General features: G+C 37.2%; 2 protein-coding genes across 2 annotated transcripts in view; one reads left to right on the forward strand and one right to left on the reverse strand.

Annotated features, from left to right (window-relative positions):
- LOC6031181 (chondroitin sulfate proteoglycan 4) overlaps positions 1 to 1,623 on the reverse strand; it is a 24,576-nt gene extending 22,953 nt beyond the window's left edge. The window contains exon 1 of the mRNA XM_038252462.1: positions 1,499 to 1,623. The gene's annotated coding sequence lies outside the window, so the exon portion shown is untranslated. The remainder of the gene's footprint in view (positions 1 to 1,498) is intronic.
- A 932-nt stretch (positions 1,624 to 2,555) lies between these two features.
- Positions 2,556 to 4,592, forward strand: LOC6031180 (UDP-glycosyltransferase UGT5). The gene is made up of 4 exons (XM_038250992.1): positions 2,556 to 2,591; positions 2,818 to 3,307; positions 3,363 to 3,745; positions 3,801 to 4,592. The coding sequence occupies exons 1-4, from the start codon at positions 2,556 to 2,558 to the stop codon at positions 4,518 to 4,520; spliced, it is 1,629 nt and encodes a 542-aa protein (XP_038106920.1). The 3' UTR covers positions 4,521 to 4,592.
- The last annotated feature ends 6,537 nt before the right edge of the window (positions 4,593 to 11,129 follow it).

Here is an 11,129-nt window from a genome sequence, read left to right on the forward strand (position 1 = left end):
TCTACAATTTTATAGAACATTGTTACACTCTAAAAAATAACCATGCAAAGTTAGAAAAAACACGAAATTTTAAAATGAAAAATGTTGTGCTAAATGAAAAAATGACCCTTCTGTAGATTTTAAAACTTTTTTAGTGTTTTTTTCGATGAAAATTACGTTTTTTTCGGAATTCTGAGTAGGCCATCCAATCGGGCGTCTAATTTTATATAAAAGTCCCTTTGACACCAAATTTCTATCTCATCACCGTTTCAGACTGCAAACTATTGAAAAACACCTCTTTTTTCGCATGTTCAAAAATAGAAGGGGTTGTACCGCCCCTCCGTCACGAGATATCAAAAAACGCACCTCGGATTCGTGATCAGGGACAAAAGTGTGAGTTGGCGGAGAATTACCCATATAAAACATGTCAATTTTCCAACCTTTATATTTTCCTAAATTTAAAATGTTTTTCTTTCCAATGCTTTTTAAAGATTAAAAATTTGGTTAGAAAATTTATTTTTGGCAAAGTATTGGTCCAAACCCGAGGTTACCTTGTAGAGGGTTAATAAACTCTATGTAAATTATTTTTTGATAAGTTTTTGCATAATTTGTTTACTTTGGAAGTGAGCAGGATACACTCATTGTTTGCATACGCATATTGGCTTCTTCACATTGTTTTGCTGTTTAACTCCGATTTAAAGGATCGAACTTGCAACATAATATCACTTTCATAGTCCATTTTACCCTAAACATCCCTCCCCCACAAAAAAGGTAGACAGCACTAAGCGCGGACACACACAACCGTACGCACGCAAATCTACCACGCGGCTTTTCCACTCCCACCCAAAGCTGGGGTGCGCCGTGCCGCCTAAGTTTTCACAGTGCGCGCGTTCTTGGCGTAAGGACCGCGGCCACCACACGTCACTAACTCGCGCTGACCGGCTCAGCCGGTGATGTTTATTTTCCTCTTTTCATTCAATCCAATCATCCGAGAGCGAGTGAAAAAACAACAACAAAGATTCGGTGATGATTGATTTGTGTTGATTTGTGCGTATCCCGAGGTACTTCGGAAGTTTTAATTTATTTTCGGGATGTTATCTTTCAATATTTATCATTGCCTTTTCCTAATTCTTCTCCTTATTCTGTACCGTTATCAGTGGTGACACTGGGTTTGGGGGGTGAGGTTAGGTCATATAATTTTTTACATTTTTGCAAGACTCAATCTCACCCTAATAACGATTCTCTGTTTTGATGTGACCTTCTTGTATAATTTATTTATGTAGATTTCTTTACATCATTTTTAAACAAACTTTTTGTGTCTTTTTAACAACTCACTTTCAGTGCTAGCATATTTTTTCACCGTGCAACCATAATAAAACATATGCTTCAGGGAGCCGCTGCAGTCGTGCGTGAAAATTCTCGCCTCCTCTTCTCTCTTCTTCACCCACCCACAAGTGATGGTGACATCGGCAAGACACTGTCTACTTAAGCTTAAGAACGAGTGAGACAACAACAGCACCTAGACAGGGACGCACTTTCAGAACGGAAGAAGAACAAGATCGGAAAAACGGCGCGGCGCCACGCGTGGATTTTCACGAACTAAAGAAAACGCGTCCGCTCAGCCCGACCGATCGGCTCTGACTAAAGATCTGCTCTGTGAGTGACCCGAAGTCGTCGGGAAAACTGTCTCAAAGCGGCTGAGCATGCGCAAACATAATGATGCTGGTGCTGAGTTACTCTCACGTCGCGCGATGCTGAAGGGGAAGCATTTAATTGACTATCCCGAATTGACGCTACCGATTTTTTTTTGCTGGTGCAACCATGCTGCCATCTGCGATGATACCGATACTTTCGGTTTATATTGGAAAGTAATTTTGTTCCAAACTAATTTGCTTATAATGTTTTGTTACAACAAAAATACTTCAAAAAGCAATTTTTTCTAGTTTTTAGTTTTTAGTTTTTAGTTTTTAGTTTTTAGTTTTTAGTTTTTAGTTTTTAGTTTTTAGTTTTTAGTTTTTAGTTTTTAGTTTTTAGTTTTTAGTTTTTAGTTTTTAGTTTTTAGTTTTTAGTTTTTAGTTTTTAGTTTTTAGTTTTTAGTTTTTAGTTTTTAGTTTTAGTTTTTAGTTTTTAGTTTTTAGTTTTTAGTTTTTAGTTTTTAGTTTTAGTTTTTAGTTTTAGTTTTTAGTTTTTAGTTTTTAGTTTTTAGTTTTTAGTTTTTAGTTTTTAGTTTTTAGTTTTAGTTTTTAGTTTTTAGTTTTAGTTTTTAGTTTTTAGTTTTTAGTTTTTAGTTTTTAGTTTTAGTTTTTAGTTTTTAGTTTTTAGTTTTTAGTTTTTAGTTTTTAGTTTTTAGTTTTTAGTTTTTAGTTTTTAGTTTTTAGTTTTTAGTTTTTAGTTTTTAGTTTTTAGTTTTTAGTTTTTAGTTTTTTGTTTATTCAAAACTTACAAAATTATGATCAACTCTATTTCGATCACATGTTTCACACACACTTTACTCTCGTCTGCCAAAAATCATCCACCAACACTTTTAAATCATTTGCCGGCAAAAACAAAAAAAAAATGAGCCATGTGTGTCTAAGATGAACTCACGCACGCGAATGACGAACCCAAAGAGGGTAGACCAAGAGGCAACGTATCATTACACTATGCTTTCCCATCAATCCAACAGTTCAGCGTGTTCGTCATGAAGCAGCAGCAGTCATCTTCACCAGCTGGCAGTATTTGGTTGTGAGGTTGGTGATCGTTCTTTTTGAGTAGACTTTGTTTTAGATTAAATTTTATTATGGTAAATAATGAATTACATTGTGGTTTAGTTGATGAATTAAAAGGTTTCTTTTGCAGAATTGGATTAAGGTCGCTCTAGCGACATTCATAGTGATTTTAAGTTCAATACACCACAATGACGGAGCAAGAATTCTGCTCGTATCGACGTTCCCCGGCAAGAGCCACTGGCTGACGTTCGAGCACATCTTGGGTGAACTGCTCGAACGAGGTCACGAGATAACCGCGATCACCAACTATCCGCTGAAGAACTCGAACCGACACGGTGATCGCTACCGGGAGGTGTTGATCGATCCGCCGTTCGACTTCGAGGCTGATCTTCCGATGGAGTCGTACTACAAGACGACGGCATTCAGTAATCCGTTCTTCAAGCTGAATATCTTGCTGTGGCTTGGACTGGCCACTACCGAGTATGCCTTTGAGAGTCCGAATGTTGGGAGCTTCATGAAGGAAGAGGGGTTGGGCTATGACCTGGTGATCGCGGAACAGTTTGCGCAGGAAGCGTTTTTGATGTTTGGCCACAAGTATAGAGCTCCGATTGTTACTATTAGTGAGTATAGTTTTCCATCTTGTTCAATTTAAGTTGACTTTAAATTTACTTGTAGACACGCTGGGTTACACCGACTACATCGATCGGTCGTTTGGCATGATAACGCCACTATCATACGTTCCACACTTCTTCACCGAGTTCACCGATGAAATGAACTTTTTCGAGCGTTTGTACAATGTTGTGCTGACGGTGTACGATTGGGCCCATCGAAAGTTTGGGTTCATTCCCAAGCAGAATGCGCTGGCGCAAAAGTATTTTGCGAGCGAAGTCAGCGAGCTTGAAGGGCTACCAACAATTGAGGAGCTGGAGCTGAATGTGAGCGTTACGCTGACCAACAATCATATAATTTCGTTCCGACCTAGACCCAAGATGATCGGAATGGTTGACATTGCTGGTGTCCATATTCGGCCAGCGAAGGAGCTGCCAAACAATATCAAAGTAAGTATTACTTGATATTACTTCAAGATAATCATACAAACCTAACGTATCGCAGACCTTCCTCGACTCCTCACCGCCTTCCGGTGGAGCAATCTACATCAACTTTGGAACGTTCCTACGTAGTTCGGCTATGCCCCCAGAAACGCTGCAGGTTTTCCTGGAAGTGTTCCGACGACTACCTCAGTACAACTTTCTCTGGAAATGGGAATCGGACCAGGCTCCTGAACTACCACCCAATGTCCTTCTGCAAAAGTGGATCCCCCAGAACGATGTCCTAGCACATCCAAAGATCAAGCTGTTTTTAACCCACGGAGGCATCTTCGGTGCTCAAGAGTCCGTCTACTGGGGACGACCCATGCTGTTTGTACCGTTTTACGGTGATCAACACGGAAATGCCCTCAAGTTCCAGCAAGAAGGTATTGGTCTCACCATCAAGATCGCCAACGTGACCGTAGAAGAGCTACAGGGCAAGATCGAACAGATCGTGAAGAATGAAAGCTTCCAGCAGAACGCGGACCGACTTTCTAGCTTGTTCCGGGACAACCCAACGGATCCTCTGCAGGAATCGGTGTTCTGGATCGAGTACGTTATACGGCATCGCGGTGCCAAACATCTGAAATCAGCTGCCGTTAGAATGCCCTGGTACAGATACCTGCTGTTGGACCTGGCAGCTGCGACTGCTGTCGCTATTTACGTTTCAATTTGGCTCACGAAGCATGCAATTGGAAAGGTTTGCAAAAAATCTGACAAGAATTTAAGCAAAAAGAGGCAATAAGAATAAACTAATTTTAATGTTATTTTCCACAAACAAACTCGAGATATGCTCAATAAATGTTATTTTAGTAAAATTTTAAACTCCAAAAATCGAAATTTTCTCCTCAAAGTGACAACATCTTGAAAAGTGCACTTCTCCTCGAATCCAAACTGTTTGTACCGGTCACGTACATGTTAACGACGGTGAACCGAAATTTTGCCTGCTTGAATAAATACTGAGTTGCGAATCGGACATCGTACTGGTGCAGCACCGCGCGCTGTGTGCACAACACAGAGTAGAGGATAGCGCGCGCGGTGTTTACTTCACTCTTAAATCGTTTATAAATACACCGGCAAGCCGGTGACTTTGTGGCGACGCGGGTAAGTGGGATGGTTTTGAGTTTGAGAATTGAAATACTTTGTTTAAATTATTTAGAAGCATTTTTTTTTGCAACCGCCAAAAAATATTTACATAAAAAAATTATGTAAGAATAAAATTTAAGTCATTACACCTCTTGGATATTTTCTCCTTGCTTTGAAAGTCAACTATTATAGGGGGGAACCTATAATAGGTTTAAAATATTTCATTATTGTACAAAACATTAACAAAAGCATTAGATAAATTCTCTACGTTTTCGCAAATATTTTTTTTTTATTTGAATGAAGCCTTTGTCCTTGCATTTCCTAAGTCAAAAGAAACTATTTTGCATAATTCGTTTCTCCGTACAAGGCTGATCGATTTGGTTTTTTTTCGCAAGGTTGTAGGTAACGATTGAGACTTTTTAGATGAACGGATTTTGTTTTTGATCAAACTTTTTATCATTTTCATTTCAAAATGTTGTTAAAATGACATGTTTTCAGGGACTAAAGAATGCATCTTTAGCGCTTGAAAAATTTGATGCGAAATCTGATTTTTAAGAAAAAATCAACTTTGCAGTCAATAGTTACTCAGCACAATTTTAGGAAAGTGAATCGTATTTAAGTTCTCAAGCATTTTTTTTCTAAAATTGTTCAGTTTTTGCAATTTGAAAACACTTTTCGTTGGAAAAAACATATTCGAAAAGCTGAGAAAAAATATTTAAATTTTCCTTTTTGACATTGTTGATTGGACTTCAGATTGATCTCAGTGTCATCCAGGAGAAATTCACTTACTCAGGAAGCACTCGCTCTTAACCCCATCCAATTTTCCGTTGTGTCACTATTTAATCAACTTATTTTGTATCACTCTTAATAGAAACGTCAAAGTGCTGATATGCCAACATTAAAGGCGATGGAACTACCTGTTGTTCCTTTTACTAGCCCTCATATTTGTAATCGCGATACCTTGGAACTATTTGTGCAATTTTCAATGGTTAAAAATAATCTTTTTTTCAATTTTAAAATATTTCGATATTTCGAGCTAAAAATTTGGAAATGTTAAAAATATGTTTTTGCAATTCCGTCGTGAAACTATTGCGTTTACTGTCATTCTAGAACGTCTTCTTTTCTCTACCAAAATTAGCAGAATCGAATAAAAACACCTTTCGAAATAAATGCTCAAAAGTTCAGCACTGAAATGGATGTTGAAAAGATGAACTATTCAACACATGTTTCGAAATGTAATACTTTTTAACATCCAGTGGAATGTTTCACAAAAGTTTCTTAATTTACAACAACAATCAATAAAATATCATAAATCCTCAAAATATCATAAACATTTTTTTTGCTGAAGTTTTTCGTGTTTTTCTAAGTGTGATCTTGTTTGAAAATTTGAGAATCACTTTCAGTTTCCCATTAGTTTGAAAATCTTTTTATAAATATTGTCGAATTAGATTACATTTGATTGTTCACGTTTTTTTGTACGAAAATTTCATTTTTTTCATATTTGTGTTAGCTTCTGAAAATTTTTCCTGTGAAATCTGCAATGAAATTTGTTTTTTTTTGTGTATGGCATGCTACGATTTATCTGCCGTTATAAGTTTCTAGGCAAATCATAAGCAATTTGTTTCTGTTACTTTTATTATTATATTTAGGAGACATTTTAATTGGTGCCCAGTTTTTTTTTTGTTTTGAGCTGAGGAATCACGGATAATGATTGAACACTCAATAATATTTTTCCGTTGTATTGCGCAATTCCCACTAACTTGGACTTCGCACTAATTTATTGCTATCGATCGCACTATTGCGACTTGTCAAACTGGCTTGAGAAATTTTAAATTTCCTAGAAAATAATCAAAGCGAGCCGAGGGTACTCGCTCGTTTTTCAGCTGTCAATCGCAATTTTGAAGTGCGAAAGTCCAGTTTGGTGGAAAATGCGACTGGAAATGTAAATAAACAACAACTGGTTGCCTAGTTTTTCAAACTTTTGTTGTCAAAAGGGCGAGAGAAAAGAGCGGGCCAAATCCAAGTTACAGTGCAAGGGTCAATAACTATTATTCATTGTTTTAAAATTTAACGAGATTTTACACTTGCGTACATACTTCCCGAACTATTTTTTATAATAATCTTTTTTATGTTCTAAATCTGGTTAAATAGTTTTGTTTCAGATAGAAATTTTTATCGAAGAGAACTTTAAACTTTTTAATAATATATTCACATAAAATACTTTGGTATTAAACTGAACCGCTACTCCCGCCCGTGTGGATCAATCGGACCGCGCACTGGACTCACAATCCAGAGGTCGCCGGTTCGAATCCCGCGGCGGGCGCTCTAAAATTCTTTGTGTAAATATGGGTTTTCAGCGCCGTCGCTCCGTGCCATACTTTCATACACTTAGGAGCCCAGGGCGGCGAAGTCCTTGTAGATAAAAGGAAGACACTAGTGGTTGGTACTAGCAATGGTGGCCGACAGCTATAAAGTCAACTTCGTTTTTATTAAACTGAAACCAATTTGCCTATTAGGGTGGATTTTCATGGATTTTTTGATGACCGACATCGAAAGCGGCTTTCGATGCTCGTGGTCAGATTTGGACGAAAACGCAGTTTTTTCAATCAGGTTAAGTCACAAAATGACTGAGAATGATTTTTTAATGTATAATTAACAATACAAACAAATATTTATTGCCGGAAAGTCGCAAAAATGCGATTTTCCTACTTTTCATTTTCGATGCACGAGCATCTTAAGACGACCGACATCGAAAGCATACTCACGACCATGCTTTGCTAAAATGTCAGTGCATTGAAACTCGATGCTCGTCCAGTGCTTTTTCATGTCACAGCGGCACCCTGGACACAAACCCAAACTAACGCTTTGTAACGCTGCGAACGAGATGGGAATGAAACTTGACGAAACTTGACGATCTGTCAAAAATCTGTGTTGTCAAATAAAAACAGCTGATTTTGTTTTCGGTTGGTCGCAGTCGTCTTAGTAAAATAAAAAAAAGGCGGTTTGGTGCGCAAATTTTGAAAAAGGTTAGCATACACAACTTCACAGGCTAATCACAATCAGTTTTAATCAAATATTGCTTCATGATATTGCAGATTTAACCCGAGCCATGCAATGTTGGAGCTGGAAGACCTAGAAGGAAATTGGCGTGTTTGGCTAGAGGGCAGGCGGCTCCAAGAAGGATTCGATCGATGTTCGTGCTTTTCCGGCAAGAAGAAAGATTCAAACGTAACCGGAGAGGCAAAGGCTGTCAGCTACTGGCCGTGATGAGCAGCTCCAGAGTGGACAACAATACCATGCTGATCGCGCCCGCGCTGTCGTCCAGATCTTTGGCGAGAAATAACCAGGAGGTGCGGGAACAACAAGCGTTCACTACGTAAACACCCACTCCAGCTTTGCGATGAAGCAACGTTCGGGTTGGACTTGTTTACGATGCTGAAGGGAATAGGAATGTGAAGGGACCCATGCAGTGAAGGAGATCCTGCGCAACGCTCCATAAAACTAGGTTATCGTGACGTTCCTAAGTAAGTTGACGGTGGTCAATGGAAACGTCGAACAAATCGGCGAGTTCCAGGGGAATAAAACGAAGTCCATCGGAGGTGGGGCGGCCAGCCCGTTGCTGAGGAAAAGGACGGCCAACAAAGAAAGAAGATGAAATCATGGCGATGAAAACGGAAAAGTAGGCCTTGAGAATGGATCAAGTTGGTGGGTCAGTCAAAAATAAAACTTTGTTTTGCCAATTTCAAAAAGTTTCAACTCATTCAAAATATTGGGGAATAAATCAAAATGGATTAACAAAGAGCATAAATCTAATAATTTAACGCTTTATAAAACATCCGAAAGTGTGCGGAGCTAGTGGAGTCGAGCGGGAAGCCGGTTTTGGAATCTGAGATAACACCCGAATGGGAAATGGGAGCTGAGGACTCTTTTTAATTACTCGGATTCTTAGATGAAGTCGTTTAATTGAGAAGCTAGAGCTGGAGTTGCATAATCTTCGGTTACTAAAGTCGAAGCCGGATTTGCTAAATTTTCAGAAGCCGGAATCAAAGTCGCATCTAAACTTGACTCCGTTGGCTTCAAAAATAGATTCTAAAATGCAAATATCACATTTTAGTTAGCTTATATTTTTAAAAGAAAATATAAAATTTCAATTTTTTGTTTCTAAAATGTCTAATATTTCATTCTAATAAATTTTATAAATTTTATAAATTTTATAAATTTTATAAATTTTATAAATTTTATAAATTTTATAAATTTTATAAATTTTATAAATTTTATAAATTTTATAAATTTTATAAATTTTATAAATTTTATAAATTTTATAAATTTTATAAATTTTATAAATTTTATAAATTTTATAAATTTTATAAATTTTATAAATTATATAACTTTTAAAATTTCATCAATTTTATAAATTTTAAGAAATTCATTAAATTCATAAAATGTGTATAATTTCTCAAATTTCTCAAATTTTTTAAATTTCCTATATTTCTTAAATTTCTTAAATTTCTTAAATTTCTTAAATTTCTTAAATTTCTTAAATTTCTTAAATTTCTTAAATTTCTTAAATTTCTTAAATTTCTTAAATTTCTTAAATTTCTTAAATTTCTTAAATTTCTTAAATTTCTTAAATTTCTTAAATTTTTTAAATTTCTTCAATTTCTTCAATTTTTTGAATTTTTAAAATTTCTTAATTTTTTTGGTTTTGGGGATCATAATTGGGTCCTAAAATCAAGCTTAGATTGCTGATATTATTGTTTACAGCGATAAAGCTTATTTTTCTGAGTACAATGACCCTTTGTACGACCACAAAAAGTTTAAAATGGATTTTTAAATTAATTTTGAAAAATTTACCTCGCGTTCCTTCTTGACAGAAAAGTTCCTACTTGACAGCTCGTTCCAAGGGGACCATAGTTGATCCATCGAAAAAATGTTGTCTTGTCAACAAAAAAAAATTGCATTAAAATGAAAAAAAGTGATCAGAAATGTTTTTTAAGCGTGTTATTTACCGTTGTACATAAAAATTGACATAAGGCTTTAGTACCCAATTGAGCTATATTTTGCAAATCCCGTAACTTGTCATATTCCGGGTTTCACCGGAGTACCGAGAACCGGTCCCAAAGTTGCAAATGATGAACTTTGACATCCATATTGTCCTGTCAAAACTTGTTCAGAAATAATCCCGTAATTTGCCATATTCCGGGTTTCACCGGTGTGCCGGGAACCGGTCTCAAAGTAGCCAGATCGGCCAAAAAGTGGTTTAGGGGATCATAGATGAGCTCGATTTTGAAAATGATGAACTTTGACACCCATATTGCCATGATAGAAATAATTTTATTTCTGACCGTCCCTTGACCGGTTCCCCGGGGGTAGGGAACCTGTCCGCCCAATCCGGAACATCCCCGGTGGTTCAAAATCCATGGTCAGCACTGTCTGTGGGTAGAACAAAGATCAAAACATGAAAAATTGTATTTTTTCCAAGATTTCTGTTAACAAAATTGTGGAGGACCCAAAAATGGCAATGTTTGACCCTGTTTACCCAGTGACTCACCGGAATATCTCCGGCCACCGGAACATTTCCGGGTTCTGCGGGTCATTTTTGGAAAATAGACATTCTAACGAGTCCAACTAACAAAGAAGTAAGCAAATTGGTTGAATTTTCGCAGAGTTATGGCCATTTTAGTGATTCTAGTCTGCTCATACGACCTTTTGAAAAAGATTTATTGAGTAACATCAGCTTATTTCAAAAGTTGTGCTGGAATTCCGACCGCCGCGCAATGCTGCATTGTTTACTTTTGAATATGTCATTTTTCATCCTTCGTTAACTTGCATGCAAGTGTTCCTTATTCCGGAAAGTCGATTTTGGGTTTGTGTCCAAGCTAAGTGAAGTAACGCAAGCCATGAGCATCGAGTTGGTTCGATGCTCGTGCTCTCGATGTCGTTGCATAATCCATGAAAATCCAGCCTTAATGGCAAATAAAAAAACATTTCACCAAGAAAAGTTAAATGACATAACGCTCACAACACCGTTCAGTCTGTGTCGAAAGATTGATAACTTAAAGTGCCCGTAGTTGCTCATTACAACTCATCGAGATAATAACTCCCAACCTTCATTGACACACCGTCCGTCCTCATTAAACCTCAACTGCCACCCATTGATTAGCGTCCCCAAACCGGCAACTGGGCCCTTCGTTTGCTCGCAGACCGAATGCACTCCGACGACTCGGGAACCTTCTTGGCGTCATTGTCGTCGTAGCGGTGTGTCGTC

Source organism: Culex quinquefasciatus, chromosome 2 (assembly GCF_015732765.1).
Source record: "Culex quinquefasciatus strain JHB chromosome 2, VPISU_Cqui_1.0_pri_paternal, whole genome shotgun sequence".
In the NCBI taxonomy this organism is placed as follows: domain Eukaryota; kingdom Metazoa; phylum Arthropoda; class Insecta; order Diptera; family Culicidae; genus Culex; species Culex quinquefasciatus.